The sequence below is a fragment of the Bos grunniens genome, chromosome 21, assembly GCF_055505025.1.
Source record: "Bos grunniens cultivar Pamir isolate PY7600 chromosome 21, Bosgru_T2T1.0, whole genome shotgun sequence".
Taxonomy (NCBI): domain Eukaryota; kingdom Metazoa; phylum Chordata; class Mammalia; order Artiodactyla; family Bovidae; genus Bos; species Bos grunniens.
The window spans coordinates 50,672,351-50,690,766 of record NC_141185.1 but is presented as its reverse complement, the minus strand read 5'-3'; the positions used below and the strand labels follow the sequence as shown (position 1 = coordinate 50,690,766).

General features: G+C 46.5%; 1 protein-coding gene across 3 annotated transcripts; it reads right to left on the bottom strand.

Moving 5' to 3' along the window:
- Positions 1-1,943: 1,943 nt before the first annotated feature.
- Positions 1,944-16,900, bottom strand: LOC147349716 (myeloid-associated differentiation marker-like). Of its 3 annotated transcripts, XM_086364645.1 has the most exons (4): positions 16,814-16,900; positions 10,243-10,353; positions 9,511-9,589; positions 1,944-4,404 (listed from the first exon to the last, which is right to left on the bottom strand). In XM_086364645.1, exon 4 carries the CDS (start codon positions 4,322-4,324, stop codon positions 3,338-3,340), a length of 987 nt encoding a protein of 328 aa, XP_086220771.1. In that variant the 5' UTR covers positions 4,325-4,404; positions 9,511-9,589; positions 10,243-10,353; positions 16,814-16,900; the 3' UTR covers positions 1,944-3,337. The 3 variants fall into 3 exon arrangements, with proteins under 3 accessions (XP_086220771.1, XP_086220772.1, XP_086220773.1); XM_086364646.1 differs by lacking the exon at positions 9,511-9,589; XM_086364647.1 differs by lacking the exons at positions 9,511-9,589; positions 10,243-10,353; positions 16,814-16,900 and adding an exon at positions 6,699-6,808.
- Positions 16,901-18,416: the final 1,516 nt, after the last annotated feature.

The following is an 18,416-nucleotide window of genomic DNA, read 5'->3' as shown; positions in this document are numbered from 1 at the left end:
ATGCACACTAGAGGAGAGGGAAGAATCTGAAACAGACAGACCCAAAATGTTCGATTTAAATTTTTCTTGTTTTGTCTTAAAATAGGAATTTTATTTCATTGTTGCTTAAGATTTTCCTGCCACAGGGACCACCTCCTGGAAGTCCTTCCCTTCCATCCATCCAGCCCCTGGGTGAGGATCACACACTTCACCCCAATACAGGAGTGAGGGGCAGGAGTGGGGTCCCTCCCCTCCCCTCCTCTCCCCCACAGCTCTGCTTGTCTGGCCCCTCTGGCCCTGGTGATGTTAGGATGCTGGGGTTGAGACTTTGTAGCTGCGAATAGGAGAAGAAGGCTTGTGGTGCATTTCTCATCACCAGTTACTATATAGGGCTGTTGGTGTCATCGCAGGGCGGCATGTGAACTTTTATGCAGAGTATGTCATGAGAAACGCTGGGCTGGAGGAAGCAAGCTGAAATCAAAATTGCTGGGAGAAATAGCAATACCTCAGATATGCAGATGACACTACCCTTATGGCAGAAAGTGAAGAAGAACTAAAGAGCCTCTTGATGAAAGTGAAAGAGGAGAGTGAAAAAGTTGGCTTAAAGCTCAACATTCAGAAAACTAAGACCATGGCTTCCGGTCTCATCACTTCATGGCAAATAGATGGGGAAATAGTGGAAAGAGTGGCTGACTTTATATTTTGGAGCTCCAAAATCACTGCAGATGGTGATTGCAGCCATGATATTAAAAGATGCTTGCTCCTTGGAAAGTTATGACCAACCTAGACCTCATATTAAAAAGCAGAGACATTACTTGTCAACAAAGGTCCGTCTAGTCAAGGCTATGGTTTTTCCAGTGGTCATGTATGGATGTGAGAGTTGCACTATAAAGAAAGCTGAGCACCGAAGAATTGATGCTTTTGAACTGTGGTGTTGGAGAAGACTCTTGAGAGTCCCTTGAAGTGTAAGGAGATCCAACCAGTCCATCCTAAAGGAAATCAGTCCTGGGTGTTCATTGGCAGGACTGATGTAGAAGCTGAAACTCCAATATTTTGACCACCTGATGTGAAGAGCTGACTCATTTGAAAAGACCCTGATGCTGGGAAAGATTGAAGGTAGGAATGAAGGGGACGACAGAGGATGAGACGGTTAGATGGCATCACTGACTCAATGGAAAAGAGTTTGGTAAACTCCGGGAGTTGGTGATGGACAGGGAGGCCTGGTGTGCTGTGATTCATGGGGTCACAAAGAGTCAGACATGACTGAGCGACCGAACTGACTGACTGACATGAGCACGCACACATGTACACCCACAGGTGCACTGAACATCCATACCAGTACACATCTTTAAAGAGAGGCCTTGAGGGGCTGTCATGGCCCCTTTAAGAGGTAGTGGGCAGGATGTTGACATTGGGGTGGGGCCCAACCTCTTGCCTCACAGCCTGGGCCACATCCCCAGTCTCTGGTCCAGATGGAGGTAGAGGGTCAGTGGGAGTGATTCTCAAAAACATAGATTTGGGTGAGGGTGAAAACTGACTAGGGCTCTTTTGAGTTCTATTCAATTTGGGATATTAGAATATGTGGATTTTGTTTTGGGATTTTTGTTTCTTTGCTTTTTTCCCTTTCATCTTTATATGCATGCCAAGTAGCTTCAGTCATGTCCAACTCTTAGTGACCCATGGACTGTAGCCCACCTGGCTCTGCTGTCCATGGGATTCTCCAGGCAAGTGTACTGGAGTGGGTGGCCATGCCCTTCTCCAGAGGATCTACCTTACCCAAGGTTCAAACTGGCATCTCTTGCATTGTCTCCTGCATTGCCCATGTATTCTTTACTGCTGAGCAATTGAGGATGCTCTTTATCTTTATACTGAGATTAAAAATAACATTATGTGTGTGAGAAAAAGTACAAGGCTTTTCTCGATGATTGACAGCAGGGGCTGATGGAAACAAAAAGATCTAGAAAAAATTTTTAATTATATATTTATTTTACCTGATTCCAGAAACTCAGGAAGCAGCAGCAGAAAGCAACAGATACACAGAAACACACACATGTGTCACCTCACACTCAAACAATGCAATTCCTTTGGCAATGGAAGCAGCAACAACCACCCCACCTCCACCCCCAAACCACCTGCCTAAGAAATTCTGAAAAGAGACCTTCTCTTTAAGAACAAGTCACCCAATAATTTTTGGCCTCCTGACCAGAAGACAAAAAAAGAAAGAAAAAAAATAATCTCAGGCTAGGTCACTCCACTCCAGTACTCTTGACTGCAAAATCCCATGGACGGAGGAGCCTGGTAGGCTGCAGTCCATGGGGTCGCTAAGAGTCGGACACGACTGAGCGACTTCACTTTCACTTTTCACTTTCATGAATTGGAGAAGGAAATGGCAACCCACTCCAGTACTCTTGCCTGGAGAATCCCAGGGACAGGGGAGCCTGGTGGGCTGCCGTCTATGGGATCCCACAGAGTTGGACACGACTGAAGTGACTTAGCAGCAGCAGCAGCATCACATAAGGCTGCAGTGGCCATGCTCTTCTCCCTGCAGAGGCAGGACCTGCAGTTGTGATCACTGAGGCAGGAGGCCATCACTGCCCCTCACCAACACTGCAGACAGGTGTCTGCATGTCCCTGGGGTTCTTCACCAGCTCCTTTTTTGATTCTCCAGAGATTGGTTGGGGGTGGAAGTCATCCGAAATCCCTTCAAGATGTCCTCTAGGCAGCCAGTGTTGAGTAAGCTCGGAAGAATTTTGGAGCCAATCTCAGGTGAGGCTGAGCATCAGCCGGGCCCAGGGATCCAAAATCTCTGCTTCAGGACTCTCGCCCATTGGGAATCAGTGACCTCCAGAATGTTTTTTTTTTTTTCACCTAAAGGGGAGGTGCACTATATACTCCCTTCTATTGGGAGAAAGGAGGCCCAATGCCTAGCTACCCACCGTCACTGCCACCCCAGAAACACACAGCAACTAAGGCACCCAGAGGGCAGACACACGTTGGCAATGAGGCCCCTCCCGAGGCCCAGGGTGTGAACAGCTGCACAAAGGGCTGTGTGCTGTGGAGTCAGCACCGTAGGAGGCGGGAGGGGTGGTGGACAGAGAAGGAAGGAGTCTCAGGTCCTGATGGATCAGAAGAAGGAAAATGGGGAGAGGTGGTCAGGATACAGGAGACAAGAAAACCAAGGATGACCAGAAAAGGGGCAAAAAGCAGAAAATGTAAAAAGATGAGAAAGAAGCAAAATAGGACATGGGCAACCAAGGAAAATAGGAAGGAGACAGAGCAGATGGAGGGAAGGAAACAAAAAAGAGAGCGGGATGAATGCGAAGGCCGTGAGGAGGGAGAGGGAACCAGGAAGAGGGCATCAGGGTTCAACAGAGCTCTGTAAAGACACCCCCTGTGAGTGGAGGGGATAAGGGGTACTCGGCTGGTGCTCAGTCCCTACAGAAAACTGGCAGGTCCAGTACACCAGGTCGACCACGTACATCAGCAGGTTGATGGCTGTCAGGATGGCCACAGCCAGTCGCTGGTCCCAGACGCAGCCATAGTCGGTAAGCTCATCAACGCAGCTCATATCACTGTACCAGTGGGGTTGTCCACCTAACTTCTCGTCAAACTGGTAGAGTGGCCAGAGGACCATGGCACTGACATAGAGGAGGAATGAGAGCATGGTCTGCCCCAGATGGAAAATGGTGAGCTGGAGGGGCAGTCTGTTCTCCCAGCCACTCAGCTTCAGCAGCATGGCCACGGCTACCCGGACGAAGCAGGTGAAGTACACAGCCAAGCAGCACTTCAGGGCCGGCTGGGGCCGGTACAGGGAGGTGTTGCTGATGAAGGAGAAGATGACACAGGCCACAACGCTCTCCAGAATCTTTAGCAGGCCTGGTAGTGTGTGCTCATAGCAGGGGATGTTCTTCAACTTGTAGTATTTCCATGTGCAGGCCACATCTGTGGCATAGAGCACACTCATGATGCAGGAGAACGCAGAAGCAGCGATGGCCTGGTCTCGGGAAGGACCATAATGCAGGTACTGGACGTAGAAGATGGGGTTGATGATGGAGGTCAAAAGGCAGAAAATTGCCACATAGCAGGCATAGGTGATAGGTAATTTGTACCAGAAAAAGGGAAGTATCCAGTCATAGTAATAGCACTCTAACATAGAGATGAAGGCGGTCAGGGAGAAACAGACGCACCAGATGGTTAGGCAACAGTTACTTACAGCCCCCCTCTCGTTGTCCATTCTGGCTGCCAGGAAGAGAGTCACATATATGGAGATCATCTGCACGAGGCTGAAGGGGGAGTACAGGGTTTCCATATATACTAGGTCAGGAAGTATCCCTCTGGTAAACATGGTGTTGTGAAGGTCTGGCAGGTTAGAGTCACCAGTATGGAATGGTCTTCACTTAGGACTCATCAGAGAAAGATCCAGATCTGTAGGTGGATTAAATGAGATGATCAGAAAAGGGTCAGGCCCTATGAGGGCTGAGGCTCAGGATCTGTGGAGTTTGAACCATTGGCTCAGACACTCAGGTAAGAGCACAGCTGCTCCAGAATGACTGTCCCCACCCATCACCTTTGGCCTTGTCAGGAGACTTGTCTCATCTCACAAATGGGTTGTATCTGGCCTCAAACCACCAACATTTTTATGTCTTTTTGCTGCACATCAATATCTACAGAAATACAGTATACTGTGGTCTTTTTCTACAATCACAAACCTTCAAATTAGAAAAAGAATTACAAAAAAATTGTTTGGTAACCAATTCTGAGTTGAACGGGCAGGAGATCATTTATAGTTTTGTATGGACTTCCCTGATGGCTCAGACGGTAAAGCGTCTGCCTACAATGTGGGAGACCCAGGTTTGATCCCTGGGTCGGGAAGATCCTCTGGAGAAGGAAATGGCTACCCACTCCAGTACTCTTGCCTGGAAAATCCCATGGATGGAGGAGCCTGGTAGGCTATGGTCCATGGGGTCACAAAGAGCAGGACATGACTGAGGGACTAAACTTTCTTCCTTCTTTCTTATTTCACTCAGTGTAAATGTTCAAAAGTCCATTTGCTGAAACAGTAATGTGTTTGATCCCAAAGTGCTTTCAGACCCCAGTGGGGTGTCATGTCCTATAGAGAATATGTATCATGTCACCTGTCAAAAGTGAAAAATTCCGAATTCTGGAGAATATCTGACCCCAAAGATTTTCAGAAAGGAACTGTTTATTGTTGTGCTAACCCTGTTCTACAGATGGGAAAACCAGGAGTCGAGTGCCTTCCCTAAGGTTGAAAGTGGAGCAGTGGAAATCCAAGATAAAAATTAAAAAGCCATGGGTTTGAGCACTTTGTTCTACAGCCCAGCAGGTCAACCAGGCCCGTGGGTGGGATCCCAGGACCAAAACTCAGGGCTCTGGGACACAGGAGACATCGTCAGGGCCACGGCCTCCTTTTACAGCAACCTGAAGGCACACGTGTCCTGGCCTCTCCTCCCCGCAGCATCACTAGAAGGAGCTGCCGTCTGAGGGGACACAGCCCCACCCAGAGGAGGGCAGCTTCAGGGGTGAACAGGGAGGAGCCACGGGGTGAGAGCAAGCCCGTGGGGACAGGATGACATGGGAGTAGGGACTGTTATGAATCCCCTCCACCCATTTTTGCCTTCACATGTGATGCTTCCTCATGAGGAAGGGAGACCCCAACCCAGCATGACTCCAAGGTGGGGTGACATTGAGGAACCACAGAATAGATTAACATAGTGTTGGGCTCCAGGGCTGCCATCCAGGTGGGAGCCTGGAAAGATCTAGGAGAAGTCCTACCTGAGCAGGATTCTCCTGGCCTGGGAGACTGCTTAGCAGTTTCCAGCTGGGAAGAAGGGATTGGAAATGAACATGGATGCTGTGTCTGAGGCTGATGTATAGTCTTTCAGGGCATCCAGGGAAGGGGTAGGGATGGACGGATGATCACCCCTTTTAAAGGGCAGGAGTTGAAAGAGGAGGCCCCTGCAGGAACCCTGGAAGGGGGTGACCCTGAGAATGCACCCGGGACTGGGGTGGGGGTGGGGCAGAGTGGAGATGACTGGGGGGATCCTAGGGTCTCTGGGGCCCTGAGGCAGCCCAGTAGATGTCTTTTGACCCAGAAGGGATGTAGGCATGGAGCCAACCTTCCCATGGAGGAGGGGCCGGGACTGGAACTGAGACAGGAGAACAGGGGCCTGAAGGGGTTTCAGGGCTGTGACAGGGACACGTGGCCAGAGTGGCAGGGACCTTCGAGACCACGGAATTGCCCAGGTCACCGCCCTAGACAGTCCCACCAGCCAGGGCTACAGTCCTGCTCACACAAGGCCTCCTCCAGGGTGCAGTGTGTGGGGGGAATGAGGCCCCTCCCAGCCCGCCCCCTCCACAAGGAAGGCCACCCTCTTTCCAAGGCACTATTTGCTGAGAGGCCCCCAGCGCTGAAGGGCCAGTAGCCTGAGCCCCAGCCAGCTTCCTGCCATCAGGGGCCTTGTTGCCTTTGCTGATAATAAACCCTGGGACAAGCTGAGGCTGGAAAAAGAAACAGGGCAAACCTGAGAACCTCCCTGGACTCACAAAGCTCCTTGAGGCCCATTGCAGGGGAGCCCTGGAGCCTGCTGGCCTCCTAGTGGGCACTGCCAGGGTAGGGAGGGGACACTGGGGTGAGGGAGGGAGGGAGTGTCATGCTCTGTGTACCCCAGTTTGATCCCAGTTTAATTACTTGAACTCACCCTGAAATTCCACCTAAGATAAGAGACAACTTGAATGCTTTGAATCCGTTGAATGCATTAGAGAGAGCATATGGAGAACAGGAGGCATGGGGGTTCCAACTGCGTGACCCTGGGTCAGGCCTGTGCCCTGGAAAGCAGGAAGTGGAAGTTTATCTGAGTCTCCCAGCAGCCCCTCCTCCACTCTAATCTGTGAGCCTGGACACGGTGCCCCCGTCAGAGCACAGCCGATGTGGCTGAGCCCTGCCTGCCTGGCAGCCAGGCATGTGGACTGGAAGACAGTGAGCTGGGAAGGTCATGGCCAGAACAGAGGAAGGAGGAGGAGGTGCCAGAAGGGCAGAGAAGGGTGAGATGAGATGGACACTCAGAGTGACAAGGAGTAGAGCCTTCATAGCTGGATGATCATGGCAAGCTACTCAATAGAACCTCCGTTTCCCCTTCTGTTCAATGTCTCTATACCTACTTTGTGTCAATTAAATGAATAAAAGCATGTGACGGGTTCATCAGAGGGCTTGTCACATGGAACCCTAATCCATGCCAGCTACCTCCCCGCCCCCCTCACAGAGGACCCAGAAGGCCCTGGCTCTGGACATCAGCACATGCAGCTTGATGTGCTGCAGATCAGGGACTGCAGACCAGTTTGCACTGCAGGTGGACTCTTGATGTGTTCAGTTTCCATCACAGTTTCCATCAGTGTTTTCATGAAAAAATGATGTGGGATCACTAGCATTACTATTTCTTCCCTGAGTGTTTGGTGGCTGCACATTGTTTTAATTTCACGTGAAAATTCGGATTACAGCTCCTTTTCAAGCCTCAGGAGATACAGTGTCACCTGGTTTGGTTCCCTTGGCAGTGGCGTTGCTGGAGATAAGCAGCTGCTAGCCTCTTTTCTTTATATTGTTTTCCATCCTCATCTCTGTTTAGTATTTTCTATATTTCTCTTATTCTCATATACAATTGACATAAAGCAGGACTATGATAATCTCATCTGTGACTGGTTTCCCATCTTCGGCATGGCTAGGCTTCCTGCCTGCTCACAAGAGTGTCCACCCCTCCATCCAGGGAGCATCCATGTCCTCAACCTCAACCTCAGCCTTCAATACATTTCAAATGCTGTGAAATCATATGTAGACATGTGTGTACATACATGTATACATGTTTGTAGGGCGTTTCTGTATCTTTTTTCCTGTTTTGTAAACATGAGACCTTGTCTTCCCAGAGCATCTTGCTTTTCCACCACCCCAGACAGGTGCTGCTGGTCCTCTCCAGGGACCTAGTCCTTTCCAGCCCCTTTACTTATTTCCTTCCCTCCTGGCTCCTTGGGCATCAGTGGACCCTCCCCTGTGAGTCTCAGACACTGGGGGACACAGGATATGACAGGGAGTCCTGGGATCCCTGTGACCATCAATCTCTGGAGCAGGAGGTCTGGAATCTTTTCTGGAAACTTAAAAAATATGACAAAAATACATTTTCCATTTCTAGAAATTCATCTTGGTCTTGTAGGGCTACTGCAGCCAATTATCACAAGCCAGATGGCTTAAAACAGCAGGAAGTATTCTCTCACAGTTCTGGAGATCGGTGTTTTGAAACAAGGTGTCAGCAGGGCGTTTCTGTCTCTGATGCCCCAGGGGAGGGTCCGTCTTTGCCTCTTTTAGCTTCTTGAGGCCCCTTGGCCTATGGCCGTGTTACCCAACTCAGGCTTGTCTGCTTATCCCTCAAGAAGCCAAATACCGAGTGACGAGTGTTGGGCTTTGTCCAGAACAAGGTGCCACTCATCCTCTGTGAACACAATCATCACCCATGTCTGTGCATCAGCCCGTGTTGGGTGGTGGGTTAAAAAAAATACTAATGAACGTTTCCACCATTTTTTGTAGATCATCTGTGCATAGAGGATTGGTAATTATCCAGTTTAGTAGGTCTGAGGTGGAAAACGGAGTATAAGTCCGATAATAGTCAACTGTTTGTCCTCTTAACACTCAGACCTACTGCAGGGAATTGTCTCAGCGGAAATCTACCCCTTCCTGCCTCTCCACCCAATCCGGGTCTTAAAGGGAGAGACTACTTCAGACTCCCTTTCTTCCTCCTGTTGTGGGGGCACTCAGGCTGTGCCCGCCCCCACACTAGATCTCCTCCTCCTTCCACAGATTGCGGGGGGAGTGGTTGGTGCAGACCCTGTGGTAGCCCCTGCCTGGGGCATCAGGACTGGAACCACAGAGGTCAGGGTGTATTCAGTTCCCTTAGAAGCTGACCCCTTCTCCCTCCCTTCCCTGCAGAATAGTCTGTCAAGGACACAGGCTTTTCATAGTTTAGTTTCTTTTTACCATTAATTTAGTGCCCTTATTGGAAGAACCCTTATTATGGAGTAACAGGAAGACCCCCACATAGAATATCCTCCCACTTACCAGATCGTTAACAAATCAATTCTAACTGCAAAATGGTGGAGTAATATAGAGAACCATTCAGGGGCCACGATTCTTCAGAATTGAAAACATACATAGACCAGGCTGTATTATAATTTAAAAATCCCCTTTTTCTTGGTTATAGGGTCATGCCTCTAGGTTTGCCAATCTGCCAAGAGTCGTCCCAGTGGACTTCTAGAAGGGATGGATGTAGACCTCCCACTTCACTTCACTCTCTCACTCAGAGCAGATTTCAAACAAACAAACCAATTCTCACTCAGGGAGAGACTGGTACAGAGTCGTAAACAAGCCATGTCCCACTCAGGTGGGTCCAAAATGACCCCAAAGTTCCAAAGGGCAAAAATTATGTCCAAATGGGTGGGGAGGGGCTCCTGGGGTGCACACTCTGTACTCACTCAGTCAACAGCTCGGCTGCTCCTTCAGAGGCCAGTTGCCTTCTCTCAACAGAAAGCAAAAGCAGGCTGTGAGCAAGGCCTGGGGAGGGACAGGGCAAGTTCCGGAATTTAGTAAGTTCCGTAGCTGTTGCAATTCTTATGTTGTAGTTCTAGCAACATACCTATAGATCCTCCCCAACCTTCCCAGCCTCAGCCCCCTCCTCATCCCAGGGGGAGATGGAGGGGCCCGAGCACCGGGGACCTGACTGCTGCTTGGATACCCAGCATTGTACCCTAGCTCAGGCTCGACTGTTGGTTTCTGAAGAAACCAATACTGAAAGACAAGTGATGGAGAGAAAAAAAGGAGCCTTATGTTAAGGCAGCAGGCCAAAAGGGGAGAAGGTGGATCACTGTGCAAGAGAGCCAGCTCCCACCCCTGCAAGATTCAGTCAGGATTTACACAAGGAGGGGAGCAGGAAAGGGCTGCAGGCTGCTGGCTGGGGGAACCCTGTGCTGCTATTTTTGGAGACGTTTGCATTAACCATGAGGCACCTTGCTGGCTTTTAAACTTGGGTGTGGCCCTTACATTTTCCAGATCAGCAGGTCATTGTTCTAAGGGGTCAGTGGTCTTATATTTCTAGAGAATGAAGAACTAAGACAGAAACTGAGAAAAACAGACACACCAAACAAGCCCATCAAACCCCAGAGCTGTTTAACTATTCAGCAAACGAGGTTAAAAAGCACGAGAATTACCGTGAACCTCTCCTCAGGCCCCAGCTTCACGCCAGTCATGGGCTTCTCCTTCCTCCTGGGGCAGCTGCTCCCCACAGGTGCGCCCTTCCTCTGGTGACCAGCATGGACGCTCTGAAACGGGGAAGGGGATAGATGAGTGTCCATCTGGTGCTTCTGCTTCACTATGACCCTCGCCATCTTCACAGCGGAGTTGTGTGGGTTCCAGTCCTGCCTCCCCTTCTCCTGGAATGGCTTTCTCTCCCCCGACGCCTTTTACTTCCATTCCTTCTAGAAGTCCACGTAGACACATCTTGGTTGATTGGCAAAACTAGAGTATGACTCTGTAACCAAGAAGAAAAACGATTTTTAAATTTTCATACACCCTAACCCGTGTATGTTTTCTAGTCTAAAGAACAGTGTACCCCCTGAATGGGTCTCTAAATTCCTCCACTCTTTTGCAGTTCGAACTGATTTGTTAAAGATCTGGCAAGTGGGAGGAAATGCCATAGGTAGCTTTCCTGTTACTTTATAATAAAGATTCTTTCAACAAAGGCACTACATTGATGGTATTGATCTCGGGTGGCCTTGGCCTGCAGCAGCTTAGAGCGGTGGTTGGGTTCCCAGGCAGAGATTGAGGCCGGGTCTCGGTGGTGAAAGCACAGGTCCTAGCCAGTAGGCCAGTGGTCAGTGACCAGGGCCCTGGCCCTTCAGCTTTGCAGAAAAGAATTTCCACAAAGACAGATGTGAAACAGGTCAAGTATTTATTATGAGGAAAAAGAGAACAGTACGTGTGGATAGAAACCCGGGCAAAGTCAGGGAGAGTCACTGAGTCACACCCTCATGGCAGTTTTAATTACTTTTATGGGACATTTCTTCTGGATTTCCTTTGGCCAATCATTTTGGTTTGCCTGGTTCCGAGTCCATGTTTGATATATCTCCGGATCCTCCCATATGTGCATGCATCTCTTACACAGGACGGATTCTTCCGAAGAGGCCTATGGGTAGCCTGGCATTGGTTAGCATCACTGCCTTTTGACTTCCAAGGAGCTTTTCTGCTCATGTGTGGTCAGGGAGATCTCCTGACTTGGAGAATGAGAAATATGCAGGGCCCAGCCTCCTACCTTAATAGTCTTGCTACTCTAGTCTTGGCGCTTTGGTCCATAGGGAATGTATCTCCAATCACTTTACCCTGATGGGGTCCATCTACCTCCTGTCTCAGTATGAAAAGGAAACTAAATTGTGAAAAGCCTGCCCTCTTTACAGAGGAGTCTTCACAGGCAACAGAGGAAGAAAAGGCGGTCAGCTTCTTAGGGAACTGAGTCCATCCTGACTTCTGTGGTTCTGTAGGGCTGCCCTGGGGTCTGTGCCCACTTCCCCCCAGTCTCTGGAAGGAGGAGGGGTTCTAGTGTGAGGGCGGAGCAGAGCGTCAGCACCCCTACAACATGAGGAAGAAAGAAGGTCTGAGTAATCTTTCCCTTTAAGACCCGACGGACACTCAGTTTGGCCAGGCTGTGTCCAGAACAGGTGTGTGTGTGTGTGTGTGTGTGTTAGTGCTCAGTCGTGTCTGACTCTTTGCAATTCCATGGACTGTAGCCTGCAGGCTCCTCTGTACATGGGATTCTTTTTTTTTTTTCCAAGTACAGTTATTTATTTTTTTAATTTTTAAATTTTTTTAAATTTTATTTTATTTTTAAACTTTACAATATTGTATTGGTTTTGCAAAATATTGAAATGAATCCGCCACAGGTATACACGTGTTCCCCATCCTGAACCCTCCTCCCTCCTCCCTCCCCATACCATCCCTCTGGGTTGTCCCAGTGCACCAGCCCCAAGCATCCAGTATCGTGCATCCAACCTGGACTGGCGACTTGTTTCATATATGATATTATACATGTTTCAATGCCATTCTCCCAAATCATCCCACCCTCTCCCTCTCCCACAGAGTCCAAAAGACTGTTCTATACATCAGTGTCTCTTTTGCTGTCTCGTATACAGGGTTATTGTTACCATCTTTCTAAATTCCATATATATGCGTTAGTATACTGTATTGGTGTTTTTCTTTCTGGCTTACTTCACTCTGTATAATAGGCTCCAGTTTCATCCACCTCATTAGAACTGATGCAAATGTATTCTTTTTAATGGCTGAGTAATACTCCATTGTGTATATGTACCATAGCTTTCTTATCCATTCATTTGCTGATGGACATCTAGGTTGCTTCCATGTCCTGGCTATTATAAACAGTGCTGCTATGAACATTGGGGTACACGTGTCTCTTTCCCTTCTGGTTTCCTCAGTGTGTATGCCCAGCAGTGTATGCCCATTGCTGGATCATAAGGCAGTTCTATTTCCAGTTTTTTAAGGAATCTACACTGTTCTCCGTAGTGGCTGTACTAGTTTGCATTCCCACCAACAGTGTAAGAGGGTTCCCTTTTCTCCACACCCTCTCCAGCATTTATTGCTTGTAGATTTTTGGATTGCAGCCATTCTGACTGGCATGAAATGGTACCTCATAGTGGTTTTGATTTGCATTTCTCTGAAAATGAGTGATGTTGAGCATCTTTTCATGTGTTTGTTAGCCATCTGTATGTCTTCTTTGGAGAAATGTCTATTTAGTTCTTTGGCCCATTTTTTGACTGGGTCATTTATGTTTCTGGAATTGAGCTGTAGGGGTTGCTTGTATATTTTTGAGATTAGTTGTTTGTCAGTTGCTTCATTTGCTATTATTTTCTCCCATTCTGAAGGCTGTCTTTTCACCTTGCTAATAGTTTCCTTTGTTGTGCAGAAGCTTTTAAGTTTAATTAGGTCCCATTTGTTTATTTTTGCTTTTATTTCCAATATTCTGGGAGGTGGGTCATAGAGGATCCTGCTGTGATGTATGTCGGAGAGTGTTTTGCCTATGTTCTCCTCTAGGAGTTTTATAGTTTCTGGTCTTACATTTAGATCTTTAATCCATTTTGAGTTTATTTTTGTGTATGGTGTTAGAAAGTGCTCTAGTTTCATTCTTTTACAAGTGGTTGACCAGTTTACCCAGCACCACTTGTTAAAGAGATTGTCTTTAATCCATTGTACTTTCTTGCCTCCTTTGTCAAAGATAAGGTGTCCATAGGTTCGTGGATTTATCTCTGGGCTTTCTATTTTGTTCCATTGATCTATATTTCTGTCTTTGTGCCAGTACCATACTGTCTTGATGACTGGGGCTTTGTAGTAGAGCCTGAAGTCAGGTAGGTTGATTCCTCCAGTTCCATTCTTCTTTCTCAAGATAGCTTTGGCTATTTGAGGTTTATTGTATTTCCATACAAATTGTGAAATTATTTATTCTAGCTCTGTGAAGAATACCGTTGGTAGCTTGATAGGGATTGCATTGAATCTATAAATTGCTTTGAGTAGTATACTCATTTTCACTATATTGATTCTTCCAATCCATGAACATAGTATATTTCTCCATCTATTAGTGTCCTCTTTGATTTCTTTCATCAGTGTTTTATAGTTTTCTATGTATAGGTCTTTAGTTTCTCTAGGTAGATATATTCCTAAGTATTTTGTTCTTTCTGTTGCAATGGTGAATGGAATTGTTTCCTTAATTTCTCTTTCTGTTTTCTCATTATTAGTGTATAGGAATGCAAGGGATTTCTGTGTGTTGATTTTATATCCTGCAACTTTACTATAATCATTGATTAGTTCTAGTAATGTTCTGGTGGAGTCTTTAGGGTTTTCTATGTAGAGGATCATGTCATCTGCAAACAGTGAGAGTTTTACTATTCTTTTCCAATTTGGATTCCTTTTATTTCTTTTTCTGCTCTGATTGCTGTGGCCAAAACTTCCAAAACTATGTTGAATAGTAATGGTGAAAGTGGGCACCCTTGTCTTGTTCTTGACTTTAGAGGAAATGCTTTCAATTTTTCACCATTGAGGATAATGTTTGCTGTCGGTTTGTCATATATAGCTTTTATTATGTTGAGGTATGTTCCTTCTATTCCTGCTTTCTGGAGAGTTTTTATCATAAATGGATGTTGAATTTTGTCAAAGGCTTTCTCTGCATCTATTGAGATAATCATATGGTTTTTATTTTTCAATTTGTTAATGTGGTGTATAACATTGATTGATTTGCGGATATTGAAGAATCCTTGCATCCCTGGGATAAAGCCCACTTGATCATGGTGTATGATCTTTTTAATGTGTTGTTGGATTCTGATTGCTAGAATTTTGTTAAGGATTTTTGCATCTATGTTCATCAGTGATATTGGCCTGTAGTGTTCTTTTTTTGTGGCATCTTTGTCAGGTTTTGGTATTAGGGTGATGGTGGCCTCATAGAATGAGTTTGGAAGTTTACCTTCCTCTGTAATTTTCTGGAAGAGTTTGAGTAGGATAGGTGTTAGCTCTTCTCTAAATTTTTGGCAGAATTCAGCTGTGAAGCCGTCTGGACCTGGGCTTTTGTTTGCTGGAAGATTTTTGATTACAGTTTCAATTTCCGTGCTTGTGATGGGTATGTTAAGATTTTCTATTTCTTCCTGGTTCAGTTTTGGAAAGTTGTACTTTTCTAAGAATTTGTCCATTTCTTCCACGTTGTCCATTTTATTGGCATATAATTGCTGATAGTAGTCTCTTATGATCCTTTGTATTTCTGTGTTGTCTGTTGTGATCTCTCCAGTTTCATTTCTAATTTTATTGATTTGATTTTTCTCCCTTTGTTTCTTGATGAGTCTGGCTAATGGTTTGTCAGTTTTATTTATCCTTTCAAAGAACCAGCTTTTGGCTTTGTTGATTTTTGCTATGGTCTCTTTTGTTTCTTTTGCACTTATTTCTGCCCTAATTTTTAAGATTTCTTTCCTTCTACTAACCCTGGGGTTCTTCATTCCTTCCTTTTCTAGTTGCTTTAGGTGTAGAGTTAGGTTATTTATTTGACTTTTTTCTTGTTTCTTGAGGTATGCCTGTATTGCTATGAACTTTCCCCTTAGGACTGCTTTTACAGTGTCCCACAGGTTTGGGGTTGTTGTGTTTTCATTTTCATTCATTTCTATGCAAATTTTGATTCGTTTTTTGATTTCTTCTGTGATTTGTTGGTTATTCAGCAGCATGTTGTTTAGCCTCCATATGTTGGAATTTTTAATAGTTTTTCTTCTGTAATTAAGATCTAATCTTACTGCATTGTGGTCAGAGAAGATGCTTGGAATGATTTCAATTTTTTTGAATTTACCAAGGCTAGATTTATGGCCCAGGATGTGATCTATCTTGGAGAAGGTTCCATGTGCACTTGAGAAAAAGGTGAAATTCATTGTTTTGGGATGAAATGTCCTATAGATACCAAGTAGGTCTAACTGGTCTATTCTATTGTTTAAAGTTTGTGTTTCCTTGTTAACTTTCTGTTTAGTTGATCTATCCATAGGTGTGAGTGGGGTATTAAAATCTCCCACTATTATTGTGTTATTGTTAATTTCCCCTTTCATACTTGTTAACATTTGTCTTACATATTGAGGTGCTCCTGTGTTCAGTGCATATATATTTATAATTGTTATATCTTCTTCTTGGATTGATCCTTTGATCATTATGTAGTGACCATCTTTGTCTCTTTTCACAGCCTTTGTTTTAAAGTCTATTTTATCTGATATGAGTATTGCTACTCCTGCTTTCTTTTGGTCCCTATTTGCATAGAATATCTTTTTCCAGCCCTTCACTTTCAGTCTGTATGTGTCCATGGGATTCTCCAGACAAGGATACTGGAGTGGGCTGCCATGCCCTGCTTCAGGGGATCTTCCTACTCAGGGATCAAACCCGCATCTCTTATGTCTCCTGTATTGGCAGGTGGATTCTTTACCACTGAGCCACCTGGGAAGCCCTGAGCTCAGAAGAGTCCTGGCCAATTTGCACTCTCACCTTAAACTAGGTCTCTGGGAGCCCTGCCCACTGACTCCCCACCCACATGTGAACCACAGGATGAGGGTGTGGCCCAGCCTGCAATACAAGCAGTTGGGCCCCACCACAATGCCAATTGCGTTCCTAACTCTTAAAGGGGCCGTGACACATAGGCTGCCTTTTTATAAAGGTGAGCAGTTGTGTGCATTTCAGTGTACTTGTGTGTACATGTGTGTGTGCCCACTGCTCCCCTGCATGGAGACCAGCAACCCTGTACAGTAACTGGTGGCTGTGAAGGCACCACCCATCTCCTCTCCTCAGTCACAGAGCCTCAGAGCCCAGCATCCTAATGTCACCAGAGCCAGGGGCCAGGCACTCAGGGCTGTGGGGGAGGGGAGGGGAAAGACCCCCTCTGCTGCCCCTGGCTCCTGAAACATGTGATCTTCACCCAGTGGAGGAGGGGTGAATGGGGAGGGCTGCCATGAGGTGATCCACATCATGGGAAAAATCTTAAGAAGGACTGAAATAAAATTCATATTTTAAAGCAAGCAAAGAAAAACTTAAAAAGCACAGTATTTTTCTCTGCTTGTTTTGACCTCCTCTCTCCCCTCCACTGTGCACTGTACATCTGCATTATTATTCACCAGCCGTCCCCAAGGGCAGAAATACCTGCTCAACCGTAAAGATGAATTTTTCTAGTGAAAGCCATGCAACTCCTAGAGGGTATTAGTGCTTACTTACCGATGACCTGATTAATGTCATAGCTGTGCTACTGGTATTCTGCCTATTTTACAAGATTCTTGTTTCTTGCATTAACAGATCTGTGATTGAGTCTGTAATGGAAAATAACAATGAATACACTACTTGAAACAATTCATATAATATATAGTCCTGTAAGACCCATGATTGTAATAGTATGACTCTAGATATGGAAAGAAGCAATAGGAGGGACCATTTCTCAGAAACTGACAGGCTAGTGAGACAGGTGATCTACAGGCCTTTGGCTGCTATTCCCAGGGCTAGATAAGTAATAGCATTTGAGTGGTATATCAAAGAAATCCTCACCTGACCTGGAAATGAGCATTCCTAGCATTCTGAGACAAAATGGTCAAAGATGCCTCCCAAACCTTGGTGGAAATTAATACAGAAACAAATGGAGAGGGCTTTCTGGTGGCTCAGAGGGTAAAGAATCTGCCTGCAATGCGGGAGACCTGGATTCGATCCCTGGGTTGGGAAGATCCTCTGGAGGAGGGCGTGGCAACCCACTCCAGTATTCTTGCCTGGAGAATCCCCATGGACAAATCTGCTAGAGGGAGGAGGGGTGCCAGAGACCTCTGGTCCTTCCCAGCCCCCCTCTTCCCGGGGCCCCTGAACTTGCCAGTCTTGGAGACTCAGATGTGGCGATGGCAGCCGGCTCCCTCCCCTCTGTCCACCCTCTCTGCTTGTTTCCTCTTGGCTGCTAGGTCCTGTTTATTGGTCACATGCTTCCTCATTACACAGACCCTCCTTCCCCACAAGCTCTGCTTGGTGGTGAACGTGTTTCTCTTTCATAACATGAGTTTCCTCAGTCACTTTCCATGGGTCCGTCCAACTCTCCAGTGATTTTTGTCAAAAACCCAAATCGCTTCCAGGTGCCCCTACAGTTTGAGGTGTCCCAGACTCACTTATTCCTGCACATTCTTGACTTTCCACTTCTTCAGAGTCCAGCTCAGCAGCCGGAATATACTCTTGCCCTGACTGGGGAGTTCGTGTTTCCTTTAGGGAAAGCAATGTTCCTTCTGCTGGGAGATAACGAAGGGACTGATCCCAAGCAGTGAAGGAGGAAATGGAAACCCAGAGGGAGAGACAGATCCAGTGTCCACGGTTGTCTCCACAGTTATGCCTGGTCCTGATTCTTGTCATGACCTCCTTCAGGGGATCTTTCCGACCCAGGGATCCAACCCAGGTCTCCCACATTCTATGTGGATTCTTTACCTAGTGAGCCACCAAGGAGGTGTTGGACTGTTGGTGCTAAAAAATATTGGCTGTTTTATCTTTGTGAAATACAAGGTACAAATTAATGACAATCCGAGTACAAGATCCTGCACCCACATGACTGGGTTCAAATCCCAGCTCTGCCACTTCCTAATTGTGTGATCTTGGTCTAGTTACCCACTGTGTGTCTGTGATAATGGGGACACTGAGTGCATAGTTCATGGGCTGCTGGGAGGAACAAAACATCCAGAACAGAGGTTAGCCTGCAGTGTGTGCTGTGTGTGACACCTCTCTTAACTTTTATGTCAATACCTGCCCTGTGGGCCCATGGCAAATGTTTCTGAAATGAATACAAGTGCTTACAGCTCAG